Here is a 19,246-nt window from a genome sequence, read left to right as displayed (position 1 = left end):
ACCGGCCACCGCCCGCTGGCCTCCGAGGCCGCCACCACACGCGTCTGCAGCACGACCCGCAGACATGACCTCTGCTCCCCAGCACTGCCTGCCTGGATCAAGGCCTCAGCCCCCCATTTCATCACAGGGTCCTCCTCCTTCAGGGTCTACTGCTCAGCCTATGGGCCACGCCAGCCCCTCTGCCCACTCCGCCCTCCCCCAGCCCAAAGGCTTTCCTGTCTCTCCCGTATGCCATTGAGGTCATTGTCATCTTCTAGAAAGTGTTTATTTACTGATGAGAGAGAGGGAGGGAGGGAGGGAGGGAGGGAGGGAGGGAGAGAGAAGGACAGAGGGGGGAGTAGAGAGAGAGGGAGGGAGGGAGAGAGAGAGAGAGAGAGAGAGAGAAGGACAGAGGGGGGAGTAGAGAGAGAGAGAGGGAGGGAGGGAGGGAGGGAGAGAGAGAGAAAGAGAGAGAGAGAGAGACAGAAGGGGGGTAAGAGAGACACTGATTTTTATTGTCCCCTTCTCTATGCATTCACTGGTGGGTTCTTACGTGTGCCCTGACCTTGGCATATCTGGACGATGCTCTAACCACCTGAGCTACCCAGCCAGGGCCACAGTCTTTTTACTTTTTTATTATTTTTATTAATTTCAGAGAGAGGAAGGTAGAACGCGCGCGGGAGAAACATCAATGATGAGATGGATGATTGATTGGCTGCCTCCTGCACACACCTTACTGGGGATCCAGCCTGCAACCCAGGCATACACCCTGACCGGGAATTGAACCCGTGACCTCCTGGTTTATAGGTCAATGCTCAACCACTGAGCCACTCTGGCCAGGGCCACAGTCTTGATAAGGTCGTGTGACACTCCTGTCCCCCAGGACACCCTGCCTCAGCCCTCTGCAGCTCTCCCACTGATCACCAACACGGGGCCACGCACGTGAACCCCACTATAACCCATGCTTCACAGTCGCCCGTCGTCGGCCCTAAGTGACAAATCTAAGCGCTTGCTGGCGGGCAGGACAGAAAGCGAGACATGAGCCCACAGTGGTTAGCGCATCTGACACGCTGTCAGGGCAGGACCCCGCGTGCTCGTCCCTTTCCCCAGGGCCGCCGACCGCACGGCAGGCACCGACACACGTCTGCTGGACTGACCGACTGACTCCCCACTGTCTTCACGGGCCCCCTTTCCCCACCTACACGGTAAGCCCACGGAGCGGCAACGCACGTCTTACTCCGCGGGCATCGCCAGCTCCTGCCGCAGAACTACCCGTGGGAGCTGCTCACACATCGGATGCAGTGAATTCTAAGCCAGCTCAGCTGACGAGCCATTTTAACCAGTATGATGAGGGCCAAACACCACAAACCAGCAGGTACAGAGGCGCCAGCTACGTGTGAGCACGGCACCCCGGCATCTGACCTGATGGGAGGGAGCGCTAATACACAGTTTATTTCTGAAAAAGCACATGGAAAACAGACCCAGAGACAGAGAAGCATCGATCAGACCGTCAAACCTCAGAGGGAAGGCAGGGGAGGGTGGGGGTGAGGGGGAGAGATCAACCAAAGGACTAAGTATGCATGCATATGAGTCTAACCAACAGACACAGACAACAGGGGGTGAGGGCATGAGTGGGGGTGGGGGTAATGGGGGGATAAGGACACATATGTAACACCTTAATCAATAAAGAAATTAAAAAAAAAAAAGAAAAAGCACACGGACTCGGGAGACCCTTTATTGTCAATCACTGGCGGTCCCTGCATGTCAACCCCACGCGGGCGGGGCTGCATGCCGCGTTTCTGGTCCTACCCTCAGACCTAGAAAGTTCCCCATAAGGCTGGGTTCAGAAAAGGTGTGACCTGAAGCCTGCAAAGAATCCTATATAACCAACGGCTAATATGCAAATCAACCGAACGGTAGAATGGTCGCTATGACGTGCCCTGTCCACCAGGGGGCAGACGCTCAACGCAGGAGCTGCTCCCTGGTGGTCAGTGTGCTCCACAGGGGGAGCGTCATTCAGCCAGAAGCCGGGTTCACGGCTGGCGAGCACAGCGGTGGTGGCGGGAGCCGATTCCGCCTCCATGGCAGCTGACTGACAGACATCCCCCGAGGGTTCCCAGACTGCGAGAGGGCACAGGCCGGGCTGAGGGACCCCCCAGAGTGCACGAATCTCGTGCACTGGGCCTCTAGTCTATTCTATGTTTGCCTCTGAAATCTCGAAGCTGTAATATCTCACCTATTCTCCCATTTCCATTTGAGTAAGCGTACGTGAATAGCGCTTTAGCGCTTTAACGGCAGGGCCACCTCCAGGTGGCGTTCTGAAACGAACTGGTTTGCCTGCTGAGACGCCAACTCTGAGTGGCAGGTGGGAATGGAGAAGCAAGAGACACGGCGATCTGCGGGGCACGCGGACACCAGTGCTCACCCAAGGACACCCCACAGGACTAAACCTGGAGAGCTGAGTGGTTTCTCTTTAACGGGGCAGACACGCCACCCCCCACGCTCTGCACCAGGGCCATCTGAGAGCTGGAGAGTGAGGGCCCAGCGTGAGGCCGGTCGCGTCCACTCTCCCCTGACGCTGGGGGCCGTGGCCTAAATTGAAACACTCCCCAAGTGGCTTTGTGGGCAAGATGACAGTCCCTGTGCGCGTCCGTGATGCCCAGGCCGGTTCCCTCCATTCTGCTGAGACCTAAGACCAGAGCGAGCCTGGTGCTCCTACGTAAAGGCACAGGCAATCCCTCCAAAGGGCCCAGCAGTGGCCTCAAGGCCAAAGGCCCGTCATCTCGTTGAGCCGGAAGCCGACGCGGGCAGTGTCCTCGCGCAGCAGGGCTCCCTGTTCCGGGAGGAGGGTGTCTGCGTGTTGCTCATTCATAGCGGCGGCTGCGGGGCGGCAGCCTCGGGCCCGGAGGTCTTTGGGGGCCTCCACCAGGCACCACCCACGCTGGTCAAGCAGCCTGCGCAGCACTCGCTTGTGCGAGTCCCAATGGGAAGCCCAACCAGACAAGAGTCTACGGCCTCGGCTGTTGATACACCTCCCAAAGCAGCAGGCAGGCAAGGTCAGCTTAACCCCACAGGGAGGGCCACAGCCAAGGGGACAGGCCCTCTGCTCTGGGTGCTGTGGAAGGAAGACAGGAAGAAATCGGAAGGCAGGCAGGCAGGCAGGAAGGAGGGAGGGAGGGAGGGAGGGAGGGAAGGAGGGAGGGAGGGAGGGAGGGAGGGAGGGAGGGAGGGAGGGAGGGAGGGAGGGAGGGAGGAAGGAAGGAAGGAAGGAAGGAAGGAAGGAAGGAAGGAAGGAAGGAAGGAAGGAAGGAAGGGAAGCAGGGAAGAAAGGACACTGGGTTGCCCCCACATTTTGGTAATTGTGAGCAAGGCTCGTGCCATGCTTCCTCAAGCTGCTGACTGCCCACCCGCATGCCCACACCACGCGTCTGGATTATGGTTGCGTGTCGTCTAGCCCTCCGCCCACTTGGCTCTACTTTTTCTAGACTGTTTTGGCTCTTCTCGCCCACTCTTTACAATCGGGATAAATCTGATTTTGAATCCACGCAGCTTTCCTAAATTAGTTCTAAGGGACTGTTCCTCTCTGACTGTCGAAACCACTGATTCAACAGTTCGGCTCTGTATGGAGGCAGGACCCCGCCTCGCTCGGCCACTCTGAGCCGGACGGTGACCCGCTGCCCTAGAATGCTTCCGTGACGGGGAGCTCACCCCTCAGGACAGCTTTCATTCCACTGGTGGGAAGCTGCAAGATCTCTCCCTGTCACCTCCCAAGGAGCTCTTTAACACTGACATTCGATCCCTTCCCACTTGCTCCACCTGAAACCTGCCTAACCATGCTGCTGCTCTCCGCCTCCCAGCCGAGGGCGAGCCACACGGCCACTGCCACAGACCCGAACGCATCAGCGCCCCCTTGTCTTACTTCACACGCCCAGGGGATAACGACATTTTGGGAATCTTTCCGTTTCTACTTCTAAAATACCCCTCATCTCTACCTTTTCTTCGACATTTTTATTCAACTAAAAGATAAAACTATACACTTAGAGTATTTATGAGTTTATAATGATACTAGAGGCCCAGTGCACGAAATTCGTGCACTGGAGGGGGGTTGTCCCTCAGCCTGGCCTGTGCCCTCTCACAGTCTGGGAGCCCCGCAATCGATGGCTCCAAAGAGTCAGGCCCTGCCCACCTAGCTGGGGCTCCGTGATGGATCACCCCGCTGAGGGAGGCCCCACCCACCCGCTGCAGGCTGCCAGTCGGTGGCCTGGGCCTTCCAATTTGGGGCGATCGTGGAGCCCCCCAACTGATTGCCCCCTGGCCTGGGCCTCCCTCTGCAGGGCGATCACGGGGCAATGGCCGGTCCCCGACCAATTGCATGGCACCCGCCTTGCTGGCCTGGCTCCAGTAGGTGTCACAGCGTGGTCATCGGGATGGTTGTCCCGCTGTTCAGCTGTTCGGTCAATTTGCATATTATGCTTTTATTATTATGGACGAGAGGCCCGGTGCACGAAATTCGTGCACGGGGGCACAGGTGGTCCCTCAGTCCAGCCTGCACCCTCTCCAATCCGGGCCCCCTCAGGGGATGACCCCTGTGGGATCGAGCTTAAACCGGCAATCAGACATCCCTCTCACAATCTGGGACAGCTGGCTCCTAACCGTTCACCTGCCTGCCTGCCTGATCACCCCTAACTGCCCTCTCCTGTCGGCCTGATTGCTCCTAACTGCCTGTGCCTTGGCCCCTGCCACTGTGGCTTTGTCCGGAAGGAGGATCAGAAGACCGGAAGATGTCCGGTTGACCCAGTCTAATTAGCATATTACCCTTGTATTAGTATAGATGTTGGGTGGACTAGAATAGTTATGTTGGCCAGATAGCACATTTTCTCGCTATAGAAAACTGGCAAATAGGCAATTTATGCCAATCATTTGTTGGGCAAGAAATCAGAGCAAGGGGAATTCGCTGCCGTACCGGATTTAGACTTGAGGCGGAGAGGGACACATGTGCCTGTCATTGCCATGCAAACACCGTGCACAATGGAAGGCTCCCTGGCCAGGGCGCCTTTCCCCTTGAAAGCGTGCCACGGGCCAACATGACACTGCGCATCCCTGGCCTGTCCTCAATTCACACACCGGGAGAATTAACTCAGGACACACGGGCCATCTAACAAATGCCTCCTCTACCATCTCGGTGGCTGAGAGCCTTCCTACACGCTTCCACGTCTTCTAGGTCACTGGGCTCCGCGGCGGGGACACAGGGAGGAGGGGCCAGGACAAGAGAAGCCACCTGTAAATGCAAGCAACGCCTGTGCCTACTGTGCTGAGTCATGGGTGGGGAGAGAGGTGAGTCCAGTTCAAGAGCCTCTTAGAAAATCGGAGTAAAGAACAGGAGGTTCCTCTCAAACCAGCAGCCCCAGTTTGCTCAGAGAGGAAGCAGCACTTAGGCTAAATTGGCTGAAATAATCACAGATAATCATATAACACAACCATGAATTCAGTTACATGTGTTTGTCAAACGAATCAAAACGTGACGTTGCTAAGTCTATGATGCTGACATAATTACACATACATGGGAAGTGGAATCGGTTCCCAGCATCTCCGTCAGTTAAACACTTGAGAACAGAAAATACTCTGCTTAGAAGGAAAATAAACCTACATACTAGTATGTAAAAGGCTAATATGCAAAGTGTTCCTTTGGGAGTTTGACCAGGAGACCAGGAGTATGATAGCTCAAAATGACGTGGACTGACCACCAGGGGCCAGTGCAAAACATGGTGGGCGACCAGGGGTGAAGGCGGGGTGCTGAGGGAGTGAGGTAAGGAGGTGGTAGTGGTGGTGGTGGGGGTTGGGAACCTAATGGTGGCGGCACACAGATGGCATGGCAAGGGAAGGAGGAGGCGGAGAACCTGATTGGCCCTGACTGCCACCAGGCCTAGGGACCTACCCATGCACGAATTTCGTGCACCGGGCCTCTAGTGTAAGAATATTTGAGGCAACTAATTTAAGAACTATAAGCACAGAGGACAGTGCCCGACCCATCACCAATGCGACATAAATGACAAAGGAGATGCCGGCTCGTATGCAAACCTTGCAGGTCTTCTGTCTCAGGCGCTGCTTTGTCCGCAGATGTACTATCTCCTTGGGAAGATGCTACAGATTCTGATAAAAGTGGCTGATTTGATACAGGACTAGAAAAGCAAACACATTTAGGTTTTAAAACAGCATCTCCGCGCATGAACGGTAACTAAAGGGATAAAAGAAGAAGAGTTCAGCATATCTAACGAGATCATTAAGACAAGAATCCACAGAAAAATACCTTTGATCACTGAATCACAGAGCTTTGAAACTGGAGGCTCATTTGGACCCCCGTTTATGTTTTGGAAATAAGGCCACAGGTGTGTCCTGGGTGTGAATTCACTCAATGAAAACTGGCAGGATGAAGACACGCCCGGGCAGCCCTAATGCAAAGTTTAAACGAAATCCTGGCAAAATGGAGCTGAACATCTCGGGTCACGGAGTGAGAAAAGAAACGATGTAGTAGAGATTACTATTTGTTTCCTAACAGTAGAATAAAAATAAAACAAATATTCCGTGTTTTCTGGCTTCCAAATGATGTGATGTCCAAGTTAAAAACAAAATACACTACAATACCAATAAACGTGAGTGCCACAGCATGGTATGTGACAAGACTACTTTCTAATATGAAATGCTAACACTTGCAGAATAAGACGATAGTTGGGAGAACTTAGCCTCCTTCAGAAGGGCTTCAGGGGAGGATCAGATATACGAGGAGGACTAGGGAAAAGCTGTCTGAATAGGAAATCTAAAAGACAACCTCCCCAACCCCCATCTCAATGTGAAAACCAAAAGAAGCCTTTTCTAACTCGTCAGGAATAATAATGAGACGGATAGAATGTTAGGCCAGTTAATCCTGACGTGACCTGACATGGTTTTCCTCAACAGGCCTGATCCCACACAGAGTATCTTCTTCACTTCCTCGCTTCCCCGTCCCGCCCAGAGACCACACCTACCTTGGCTGCAGAGATGAAGACGTGGAGTCTAGCGTGGACGGCGCTTCCGGGACACTGCCGTCTGTGCACTGAACTGGTAAAGAGTCAGACAGACTACTGACAGACGTGGCTGCAATGGTACCACATTTCGTATTAGTGATTCTGCACTCGGGACAGTCCACCACCTTATCTAAAAAAATCAACATCGGTTTTCCACAAAACACAGCACATGAACTTGGTTTTACTATATAATCCCATATTATAAAAAGTCTGTGGTCGTCACACCGTAACGACCGGTCACCAGGAGGCTGTGTGCACGGCAGGCACGCGGGGGTGGGCAGGGACTTGACCAGGAGGTGCACTGGGGGACTCCGGGAGTCGCGCAATTTCGCGCGCTGGGTCACTAGTATGCTGGCTCATTGCTTTTAGTTAAAGTGTTTTCAATACTACGGTTTTCCAATGAAAATACCGGGGATTTTCAGCCACAAAGGAAACCACACACACTGCACATATTCACACATGGAGCTCCTGCTCTCTGGACGGAGAAACGGGGCCCTGTGCCTCCCAGACATCTTCCAAGCCCCAGCGCAGAAGTGAGATGGTGGCAATGAGATAACGTCGCAGGAAGGCAAACCCAGGCTCAGAAGGAAACCCAAGCTCAGCACATTAGGTCGCAGTATTTTCCCCGTCCTTCATCAGGCAGAAATGTAGATGACGATTTCAGTTAAAAAACAGTCATTTATACTGAGTGACCTAAGCCTTCAGAAAAATTGGAGAAGTTTTGCCAAAACCGGTTTGGCTGAGTGAATAGAGCGTCGGCCTGCGGACTCAAGGGTCCCAGGTTCGATCCCGGTCAGGGGCATGTACCTTGGTTGCCGGCACATCCCCAGTAGGGGGTGTGCAAGAGGCAGCTGATCGATGTTTCTCTCTCATCGATGTTTCTAACTCTCTATCCCTCTCCCTTCCTCTCTGTAAAAAATCAATAAAATATATTTTTAAAAAAATTGGAGAAGTTTGAACAAATGGCTCTAGCTCTTGGCTTGAACACGAAGCGCTGACGAGAAAGATTCCATAAAAAACATTTAGCCCTGACCGGTGTGGCTCAGTGGATAGAGCGTCGGCCTGCGGACTGAAGGGTCCCGGGTTCGATTCTGGTCAAGGGCATGTACCTTGGTTGCGGGCACATCCCCAGTAGGGGGTGTGCAGGAGACAACTGATCGATGTTTCTGACTCTCTCTTCCTCTCCCTTCCTCTCCGTAAAAAATCAATAAAATATATTTAAAAAACAACACCACATTGAAATGAACTAAGGATCAGCCAGCATGGTCATCAAGCACAGAAACTAGACACTCGGTATTAACCTGCAGGAGGCCTAGCCTGGGGGAGTACTAGGAACGCCCGACTTTTGCAAAGCTGACCCTCGGAGCCCCCTAGCCCCCCACCCCCTTCCACAGCTGCTGACCCAGAAGCCCGCCCCACTCCCAGGAGGGTCCTCTGACGCGGGAAGGCACAGGAACTCAGTGGCTGGCACTGAGCGCCCCTTCCCGGCCACGCCTCTCCTCCCTCGCGGGGTGCCTTCCCCTCAGGCCAGCTGTGGCTACCCACCTCCTCTCTTAACGTCTACAATGGCCTTTCCTTCAGGAGTCACCCAAGATCCAAGAGCCACGGCCCTCTGGCAGCCCCCCTCCCTTACCTTACGCTCCCAGACAGCGGGCACACGGGAAGCGAGCCTCTATGTTAACAGGACAAGGGAGCCTGCAGCGCAGCGAGGGAGGCTGCGACACGGCCCGAGGGCAGTTCTTTGCAGCGGGCCACGCTCATGCCGTTTCCCGACCACTGTGACCACGCTGTCCACGCTGTCGGGGAGACGTGTCCCTGACACGGACGTAGCAAAGCGAGCCTGACGGGAGAGCTTTCGGGAAAGGGGACGGTGCGCTGTGCCCTCCCAGCGGGCCTCGACGCTCAGCACCGCTGTGCTGTGCGGCCTCACTTACCGGGTGGGCTTATCCTGTCGTTACTACTGTTCTGTCGCTGGAGATGCTCTTTGTAGCACACGGAGCACATGCCGTTGGTGCGGGGGTTCCCGTAGAAGCCGCAGCCGGTGGAACACAGCATCGGCACTTGGCTGTGGTTCGTTTCTTGCGCCATGTTCCTCTGCTGCACACCTGGAAGGGACAGAGGGTTAGCAGAACCGCCCACCTGCCATCCTGCCCCACCCGGATGTGCTTCATGTGATCAAGAAAAGCCCCCCCCCCCCTGCCCCACTCCCCGCTAAGCCCCTACGACGCAGGGGAAGAAAACATCAACATAAAAGGACACAGGGAACTGGCATCTCTAACCGCTCCACACAGCAGGTCTGGGCCAGCGGAGGGAGCAGGAAGGACTCCCCGAGAAAGGTCTCCCTGAGCAGACTCCACACCGTCAGAGGCTAAGGAAAATGCTTTAGGCCTCGTTCAGTTTGGACGCCTGGTAATAAGAAATATGCATTATAAATGTTGCTCTGTTATGCTGTTAATTTCTAAAGGTTTAAACTGTGGTCCAAGGCCACTTTATTTTTTAAATATATTTTATTGATTTTTTACAGAGAGGAAGGGAGAGGGATAGAGAGTCAGAAACATCGATGAGAGAGAAACATCCATCAGCCACCTCTTGCACACCCCCCACTGGGAATGTGCCCGCAACCAAGGTACATGCCCTTGACCGGAATCGAACCTGGGACCCTTGAGTCCGCAGGCCGACGCTCTATCCACTGAGCCACACCGGTTAGGGCTGGAACAACATTTTAAAAAAGTATTTAAGAATTAAAAACTAGCAGGACAGAGGCGCATGGTGGGGAGCACACGACGGCACCGGGCAGTTGGAGCGGATGGGAGAGGCCCACGTGCCCTGTCTCCAAGCCTGGGCCCTTTGTCGTGAGCAGCGTGACAGAAGGGGACAGCGAGGTCTTAGTGTAAACACTCCCAGATGAAGTGCAGGTGTAGGTACATTTAAGATGTGCCTGTGTTCAAGGAGCTTCACACCTGAGCTGCCAGAACAGATGCTGGGGTGGGAACGCACACAGACTTCAGAACCAAGAGCCACAATGCGCCTGACTGGATCCCCAAACGGAGCAGCCAGCGGATCAAGCGCCTTTAAGAGGAAATGTCCTAAACCTGACCTCTCGCGTGAGGATACGATTTCGGGTTTTGACAAACACCTTTCTTACTCCATGTAAGCAAGTCACTTCAGGATCCGATCTCTGCTGCCCTGGAATACATGTGTGTGTGCTACTTCAGGCCCCTCCTCCCGACACATCTGGGAATATCCATGTCGGGTTTTATTTTATTTTTAAAGGATTTTTAAAAATATATATTTTATTGATTTTTTACAGAGAGGAAGGGAGAGGGAGAGTCAGAAACATCGATGAGAGAGAAACATCAATCAGCCGCCTCCTGCACACCTCCTACTGGGGATGTGCCCGCAACCAAGGCACATGCCCTTGACCGGAATCGAACCCGGGACCCTTCAGTCTGCAGGCCGACGCTCTATCGACTGAGCCACAGCGGTTAGGGCAGTGGTCGGCAAACTCATTAGTCAACAGAGCCAAATATCAGCAGTACAACGATTGAAATTTCTTTGGAAAGCCCAATTTTTTAAACTTAAACTTCTTCTAACGCCACTTCTTCAACATAGACTCGCCCAGGCCGTGGTATTTTGTGGAAGAGCCACACTCAAGGGGCCAAAAAGCCGCATGTGGCTCGCGAGCCGCGGTTTGCCGACCACGGGGCTAGGGCCATCTCGGATTTTAAACAGGAACTAACAAGGATGAGACACAAAAGCTGCGGACACACATGTGCTGCGTGGCGCCTGCTCCCTGAGGGGAGGTATGTGCGCCTGGTCTGGGTGCCAGGTCGATGGCTCAAGGCCACGCACGCAGCTCGGAGGTGACGGCCCTGGGCTCGGTCCAGGGGGTCTGGCTCCGAAGTCCACGCGCTGTCCCAGGGGCTGTCCACGTGTGCGCCCCGGGGCCCAGGCCACACTGCTCCTGTACGAACACACCAAGTGGCTATTTGCCTTTCTCACTGCGACATGTCACAGGAGCCACAGGGGTGGACCGCCTGGGCCTGACCAAGAGCTAAACCCTGACAGGGCACCCGAGTATAATGCTGGGGGACTCTTGACGGCCATACGCGCACGTTAAGTCAATTTTATTGAGTCTCGACCTGATCATACACATTCTCTCTCTCTCTTTTTTTTTTTTACAGAGAGGAAGGGAGAGGGGGAGAGAGTTAGAAACATCAATGAGAGGGAAACATCAATCAGCTGCCTCCTGCACCCACCCCTCCCCACTGGGGATGTGCCCGCAACCAAGGTACATGCCCTTCACTGGAATCGAACCTGGGACCCTTGAGTCGGCAGGCTGACGCTCTATCCACTGAGCCACACGGGTTAGGGCGGATCATACATGTCTTGTTAGTAACGTGTATGACAGGCTGGGCAGCACGCACGAAGCACGCCTGCTGCGCACGGAGGCAGGACGGGAGTGACGAAAGAGCGCTGTGCTACTGTTCCAACTGCACGCTGACCGCGCCTCCTTTTTCTGGAACATGCTTTTTATTTCAACAAACCCTCGTTATTCAGATGTGAGGGCACGGCGGACATCTTCTCAAAAGCGAACAAAGCGAGCCTGCTGCTTGAAGAACAACAGCTAAGGGCACTTACGCCAGGACAACACCTGAGTGAAAACCATCGTGACCAGCGGCCCAATGGTTAGAGCTTTGGTGGGGACCTTAATGAGATGTGAGTGGCTGGTACCACATTGGCGTTTGCAAGACCAGCGTCAGTCAGCGAACCCCTATTTTCCAAGTAACAACTGTATAATGGCATGAAATTAAAGTGAAAGACAGACCCATGAATGTTAAAGCAACAGAACCTAAGTTTTTACGGTGCCTGAGATTCTACACTGCATGTACCCCTTTAAGAAACTACACATTGTTTTCGTGAAATGCCAAAGGTATCAGCAACCTCTGGCGTTGGCCAAGGTTACTGCAATGCCCCTTCCTCTCCCACTGCACACAGTGTGACCTGCATTTCTCTGCGGCATTGTGGACGGGCAGAGAGGCGCTTGGGAGAACCTGGCGAGAATGGGCAACAATGCCACTTTCCCACGAAACCACTGCGGTGTGTGTGTGTGGGGGGGGATGGGGATTTTTCATAAAAACGCTTTTTAAATCCTGTCATTTTCTCAGCTTTCATTTGCAGGATGATAAATACGGCCAGGTGTAACCCACATAAATTGAGAGAAGATAAAGATTCGGAAGCGAACACGTTAGAGAACCCACTGCTGTAGACCAGGCCTTCTCAGAGGGGCAACAGGGAGTCTTTGGGGGGAGGGAGCACAAAAAGTAACCCTTATATGTATAAAACACAGACATTTATATATACACACGTGTGCGTGTGTGTGTATATACACTGAGGGGCCAGATTATGATGATCTCTGAACGCATACTAGTCTGTCCACTCAGTGTATTTGTATCTCCAATGGGTCCCAAAAGGATTCTAGACTTTGGCTGGAGATCAGCCACCTATTTGCCCTGAGCTTTCTATCAGCCGGTGCAAAGGGAAAAAAACTGATCAGGTGCACGATTTTTAGTATCTTTGATATCAAATCGATGAGGTGCTCAAGAGAAGTACACTGAGTGGCCAGATGATTATGCGTTCAGAGATCATCAAAATCTGGCCACTCGGCGTATATATATGTAAAATGCAGAAGTAGATACACAGTATATGTGTAAAATTAAAATTTTATAGAGTGGGAGTCCAAGTAGGAACAAACTGTTTTAAAAGGCGTCCTAGGCGTGCAATGAAGAAAAACAGACCAAGAAACACTGTTCTAAACCACCTATTCCACGCTGCCAAATCGTGACGTTAGAATGAAGATAAGAATGAAAGGAACTTTGCCCCCTGGCACTTTAGTACGTGCTGGCAATCATATACACCCCAAAAAGATAAATATTCTCTTTCTACTAAAACTGAAGCAACAGCCACAGATTAACAAGTACAATATGACAATCAAGCCCTTATACGCTGAGTGGCCAGATGATGATGATCTCTGAATGCATAATAATCTGGCCACTCTGTATATCCTATAGAATAAAAGGCTAATATGCAAACTGTCCCCTCGACCAGGAGTTCGACCAGCAGGCAGGCCGGCCAACCGCCCATGTCCCCTCCCCATCCCCCTGGCCAGGGTGGCTGGACCCCACCCATGCACGAATTCATGCACCGGGCCTTACACACACACACACACACACACACACACACACACACACTGAGTGGCCAGATGATTATGCGTTCAGAGATCATCATCATCTGGCCACGCAGTGTATGTCACAATACACGCTTTGAACAGTAAGATTAAGATGGAAAACCCAGTAACACCAGCCATTTCCCGAAGCCAACTGCCCTGCACAGTAGCAGATTAACAATGATTTTCAAAGGCAAAGGCTTTCTCAGAAAAACACATTATCCTGGCAGATAAGCAGCACAAAGGATTTCACAGCTCCCTTAGAGGAAGAGGAGGGAGGGGAGAATCAACCTTCCTGACTCATGTCCAGGCCTCACAATGAGGGTGCGGAAGAAGACCAAAGCCACAAGAGGGCATCCTGGCTTATGAGGATGGGGAGGTGCGACGTGGGGCCTCGGCGCCACCGTACCTTTTTAGTTGGTAACACAACGTGCGGGGCCACGGGTCTGCACTGGCATTGGGAGGGAAGGGGAGAGAATGAAAGGGCAGAATAGTTCCTTAACTGCTGTTCTGGGGGATTAGAAAGCTACAAATCCAGGAAGATAAAGAATGGCATTACCAGATATAAACCAACAAAATTGATTAGCTCAGTATACTTTATTATTATTTTTTAAATATATTTTTATAGAGGAAGAGAAAGGGATAGAGAGAAACATCGATGAGAGAGAAACATCCATCAGCTGCCTCCTGCACGCCCCCTACTGGGGATGTGCCCGCAACCAAGGTACATGCCCTTGACCGGAATCGAACCTGGGACCCTTCAGTCCTCAGGCCGACGCTCTATCTACTGAGCCACACCGGTTAGGGCTGGTGTACATTTTTAAAAGTCTATGAATCGCAGAGAATTCAGAAAATGTGCTTTCTGACTCTGAATAACATTTGTCGTCAAAACCGCAACCTGAGAGGGTAGAAGCCCTCCCAGACAGGACTGAAGAATGACTCAGAGCTTCCGATGAGCCCAGAACTGCTGAGCTTTATTTACATAATCTCATTCAATTCCTCCAGAATCCTATGGTGTCGGTGCTACTGATAGCCATCCCCATTTTATTGGTTTCAGAGAGGAAAGGAGAGGGAGGTAGGGAGAAACATCCATGATGAGAGAGAATCATGGATCGGCCGCCTCCTGCACGCCCCACACTGGGGATGGAGCCCACAACCTGGACATGTGCCCTGTCCGGGAATCGAACCCGGGACCCTTCAGTTCGCAGGCCGACGCTCTATCCACTGAGCCACACCAGCCAGAGCTTTTTTTTTTTTTCTTTTTTTTTAATAATAATTGCTCAAGAGAGGACTGCTTGTCCTGGTGCAGGTACTGAGAGCAGCGTCTCCTGGCAGCACACGGTGATGGCCCGCCGTTCCGAGCATCTGGTCTACCCGCTAGCACAGGGGTAGCGTACGCATGTTCTGGGGGTGAGGAACTTTGCAGAGGTGACAGAGAAACCCAGGAAAGTTCCTAGGCAGAGAGACCAGGGAGTAGGACTTGCTATAAACGCCTGGGATGGATGCTCCTCACGCAGATAGAAACACAAGGACCTGGGTGAGGCTCCTCTGGGACTGAGCACGCTCTGCCGGTCACGGTCACGGTCACGGCACAGCAGCCCCAGGTCCCTAGGGCAGGCTCTGTCCTGCTGCTGCTTGGGCTGGAAGACAAAAGGCACGAGGAGGAGTCTGGCTACCTCGAGAGTAACACCACCGGGACACCACCTAGTCGCTCCCGGCGAAGATGAACGCACCACTGCTCACACACTAGGTGGTATAAAGACCCCTGGCGGTAAACACAAAACTCACTTCCCCATTATTGCTCCAAAGGAAGTGTCCGGTGACCGGTATGATCAATCCCACAAAAGCAGGCCACTGCAGTGTTTGTGGCCGAAGAATTTATTATTATTATTGTGGGTGTTTTTTTTAATGTTAATCCTCACCCGAGGATATTTTTCCATTGATTTTTTGAGAGAGTGGAAGAGAGAGGGAGAGACAGAGAAAAACATTGATGTGAGAGAAACATATCGATTGTTTGCCTCCTGCACTCGGGCCTGGGCCGGGAGGAACCTGCGACCAAGGTACGTGCCCTTGACCAGAATCGAACTCGGGACCCTTCAGCCTGCAGGCCGACGCTCTATCCACTGAGCACACCGGCTAAGGCGCAGCTGAAGAGTTTACAGACACTGTGACTGGCATTCCGCCCTGCGATGCCCTCACCAGCTGCCTCTGCCCACTCTCTGACATCAGGGGTCGGCGAGCCTTTCTGTCAGGGACCACACAGTCCTGTAGGCTTCACGGGCCACACAGACGCTGCTGCCGCCACCTGCCTGCCGCGGCCAGTACAGCCACACGATGGCCACTAAAACCCGAATCTCATAGAATTTTCACATCACAAAATGCCACTCTTTTGATCCCCTCCATCCCCTCCCCCCAGAAATTCTCAGCTCATGGGCTGGACAAAAATAGGTGATGAGCTACAAATGTGCCAATCTCTGGAATGACTCAAGAAATACCTTTCGGCCCTAACCGGTGTGGCTCAGTGGATAGAGTGTCGGCCTGCAGACTGAAAGGTCTCAGGTTCAATTCCAGTCAAGGGCATGTACCTTGGTTGCGGGCACATCCCCTGTAGGAGGTGTGCAGGAGGCAGCTGATGGATGTTTCTCTCTCATCGATGTTTCTAACTTTCCCTCTCCCTTCCTCTCTGTAAAAAACCAATAAAATATATTTAAAAAAATACCTTTTGTGTGAGATGGAGGGAGGATGGGTGGACATGGGACGGAGCACAGAACTATTAACTGTGGGTTCTCCAACCCAAACTGCGTGTAAATTAGTAAGTGCTCCTTTGCGCCCGTAGCCGATTGATGATTCTCTCTCATCATGGATGTCTCTCCCCCTCTCCCTCTCCCTGCCTCTCATCTGTCTTAGTTAAATGTGTGATCATCACCTCCAGGGGAAGGGACTGGGAGAGGCAGGAGTCACCCCAATCCGTACCCCTAGGTATGGCTGACAGGAAGAGTTGCAGCTACGAGAAAAATGACAGGACCGCTCTTGGTACAATCCACCTCTATCTATCTATCATCTATCTATCTATCTATCTATCTATCTATCTATCTATCTATCTATCTATCTATCTAATCCCACATCTATCTATCTATCTATCTATCTATCTATCTATCTATCTATCTATCTATCTATCTAATCCCACATCCATCTATCTATCTATCTATCTATCTATCTACCTACCTACCTACCTATCTATCTAACCTTCCTTCCTTCCTTCCTTCCTTCCTTCCTTCCTTCCTTCCTTCCTTCCTTCCTTCCTTCCTTCCTTCCTTCCTTCCTTCCTTCCTTCCTTCCTTCCATCCATAGCAAAGGTGGAAATGTATTGAAGAACAAGTACAGACTCCCACATGGGGAGGGGGAAAGAGTCCCTGACCCCACCTCTATTTAGCACAGTTTTTTTACTCACCAAGACTGAATAAACCCCAGTGCCTTAAAAATTATACAACCATTCAATCACTGAGCCTGGGAGACAGCTCTATGCCAGAAACTGACCGCCAGTGCCGGCCTGTATGTTTTCCGTCCTCACTTATCTCCATCTTAACTTGCTATTAAATTACACTGACGCACTCTGTCCCCCCTCTTCTGAAACGTGACCCCGGGAATGGCACGGATTCTGTCCATTCGCTGATGCTTAAAATAAAGCCGGGCCAGGGCAGGCCTGCAGCATCTGCTGAATGCATGGCGAGCAAGGGCCCCGCCCCCAGCTGGCAGGGGGCACGCACTTACCCCGAGGCAAGGAACTGCAGCAGGCTCTTGGGGAAGAAAATGAAGCTGCCGTCTGCGCACAGAACTGGCTGGGGGGGAGGGGGGGGGGAAGCAGGGGCTGCTGCATCCAGTTCACTGAACGTGATGGTTGGCCTCACGCCACAGGCTGTGCCAATGCAGTCACCTCCGAGGGGCTCGCTCAGCCACCGGCCAGCCTCAGCAGGCCGAACGCAGTGACTGTATGTGTCCAATGAAGTCGCCGTCAATGTTATATTCTCAAACTGACCCAGGTTTCATATCACAGAATTAGACATATCTGCCCCGCCGGCGTGGCTCCGTGGCGGAGTGTCGGCCTAGGAACCAGGAGGTCACGGTTCAATTCCCGGTCAGGGCACTTGCCCGGGTTGTGGGCTCGATCCCCAGTGGGGGGCGTGCAGGAGGCAGCCGGTCCATGATTCTCTCTCATCACTGATGTTTCTATCTCACTCCCCCTCTCCCTTCCTCTGAAATCAATTAAAAAATATATTTTAAAAAATTAGACAGTTATTACCTGCACAAGGCAACCCAATGTCCATTTTTTGCAAAAGGGGGAAAACCCACTAAAATTTTCCCAGTAGTTTCCACATTCCTGGACTTTCATTCCTTCTCAAGCAGACGAACGTAAAGTCAGATCTGCACGCGCACGCTCCATATAGGAAACCCTTCCTTTTGTTCCCTCCACTTTGACCTCAAACATCGGAAGACAATCAAGCAAACTTTGGTTTCCCCCCATCCCAACCAACCCTTAAGGGGTCCCCTCCCCAAGGCCAAACTTAAGTTTCCAGCATTTGTAGATGAGCACCTCCCCCCTCCCCCCCCCCCATTCCTTCTGTTTGACAGGGTCACCCTCTCCATTCCGATCTCCTCTGTCCCCTGAAACTTTGAACGTCACTTTTTATACAAATAACTGGCGCCACTGTTTCACAATGTTGACAGGATGCTCTCTGTGCCCAGCACTTTATAAATATCAACTCCTTCAATCCCGTAACGATCCTGTGAGATGGGTATTGTGACCATCTACAGGTCACAGATGGGGATCGGAGGGTCCGTAAGTTGCTCAAGGTCCCCCAGCTCTTCGGCGATGGGGCTGACAGTCAACCTTGGCCATCTGGCCGCAGTTGAGGCTCCAGCCAGCAGTTTCCAAGGAGCATTGGGGGCGGGGGGGGGGGGGGCGCCCTGAGAGCCTGCGGTCCCTCCAGAAGCTCGGGAGCTCCAAGCCATTTCATCACAAGAGCTTCCTGTCTGCCCTTCCGGGGTGCTGCCCGGCTGTGAGCGCAGGGAGGGAGATCAAGGCGCAGCACCCACTGTGCCAGCCAGTCCCTGTAGTCCGTCGCCACCCTCAACAAAAAAGCCCCGTCACTTAGGAATATTCTTGGTGAAACAACGTTATTCACGTTATGAAATCCTGATGCTGACTGCGCTTCATTGTGTGCGTCCTCTCTGGCCTAAGTCTTCCCCACCCTGTGTCCTGTCCCCAGGCCCTCGGGCGGAGCTGGGCACACACTCCTGGTCAGTGTCCCATTTCAGGGAGAAGCCAGCTAAGGAACCACAGCCCACAAATTCAGGGGACAGGAACGGCCAGCTACTCACAATAACCAACATCGTCCTTCAATACGAACCGGACTGTGGACAAGGAAAGAATAACACGGGCTGTAAGCGGAGAACATAAAAGAGGAAAACCAGCCCTAACCGGTGTGGCTCAGTGGATAGAGCGTTGGCCTGCAGACTGAAGGGTTCCGGGTTCGATTCCGGTCAAGGTCATGGACCTTGGTTGCGGGCACATCCCCAGTGGGGTGTGCAGGAGGCAACTGATGGATGTTTCTCTCTCATCGATGTTTCTAACTCTCTATCATTCTCCCTTCCTCTCTGTAAAAAATCAATGGAATATATTTTTTTTTTAAAAAGGAGGAAACCCATGCTAAACACAGAGAGCATCACTCTGTGTTTTCAGGGCGGCATTCCCCCGTGCTGCAGGTGGGCCCGAACGCACCTGACTGAGGCTGTGTGTGCCCTGTCGTCTCTGTCAAGAGCTCAGCCCCGCCCCGGCTGGGAGGAAGCAGCCAGGGGCTGTGTGGATGAATGGGCACAGCAGTCCCAGAGTAAAGCCTGCAGTTACAGTTAAGAGGCGACCAGAAGGATGCGGCCCGCGGGCCCCAGCTTGCCAATCTGTGCTTGAGATCCGTGCCAGGCA

General features: G+C 52.7%; 1 protein-coding gene across 6 annotated transcripts in view; it reads right to left on the bottom strand.

Annotated features, from left to right (window-relative positions):
- Window positions 1-19,246, bottom strand: part of ZFAND6 (zinc finger AN1-type containing 6) — a 56,119-nt gene that overhangs the window by 4,459 nt on the left and 32,414 nt on the right. For 4 of the 6 annotated variants that reach the window (XM_079764165.1, XM_079764164.1, XM_079764163.1 and 1 more), the window contains 3 exons: window positions 8,975-9,145; window positions 7,002-7,170; window positions 6,058-6,158 (listed from right to left, as the gene is read on the bottom strand). In XM_079764165.1, the coding sequence (XP_079620291.1) occupies window positions 6,058-6,158; window positions 7,002-7,170; window positions 8,975-9,128 (424 nt within the window). In that variant the 5' untranslated portion in view covers window positions 9,129-9,145. The remainder of the gene's footprint in view (window positions 1-6,057; window positions 6,159-7,001; window positions 7,171-8,974; window positions 9,146-19,246) is intronic. The other 2 variants (XM_079764167.1, XM_079764168.1) reach the window with 1 other exon arrangement.

This window comes from Cnephaeus nilssonii (genome assembly GCF_951640355.1).
Source record: "Cnephaeus nilssonii genome assembly, chromosome: 24".
Classification (NCBI taxonomy): domain Eukaryota; kingdom Metazoa; phylum Chordata; class Mammalia; order Chiroptera; family Vespertilionidae; genus Cnephaeus; species Cnephaeus nilssonii.
Note: the sequence above shows the minus strand (reverse complement) of the source record. Positions and strands in the feature narration are given on the sequence as shown.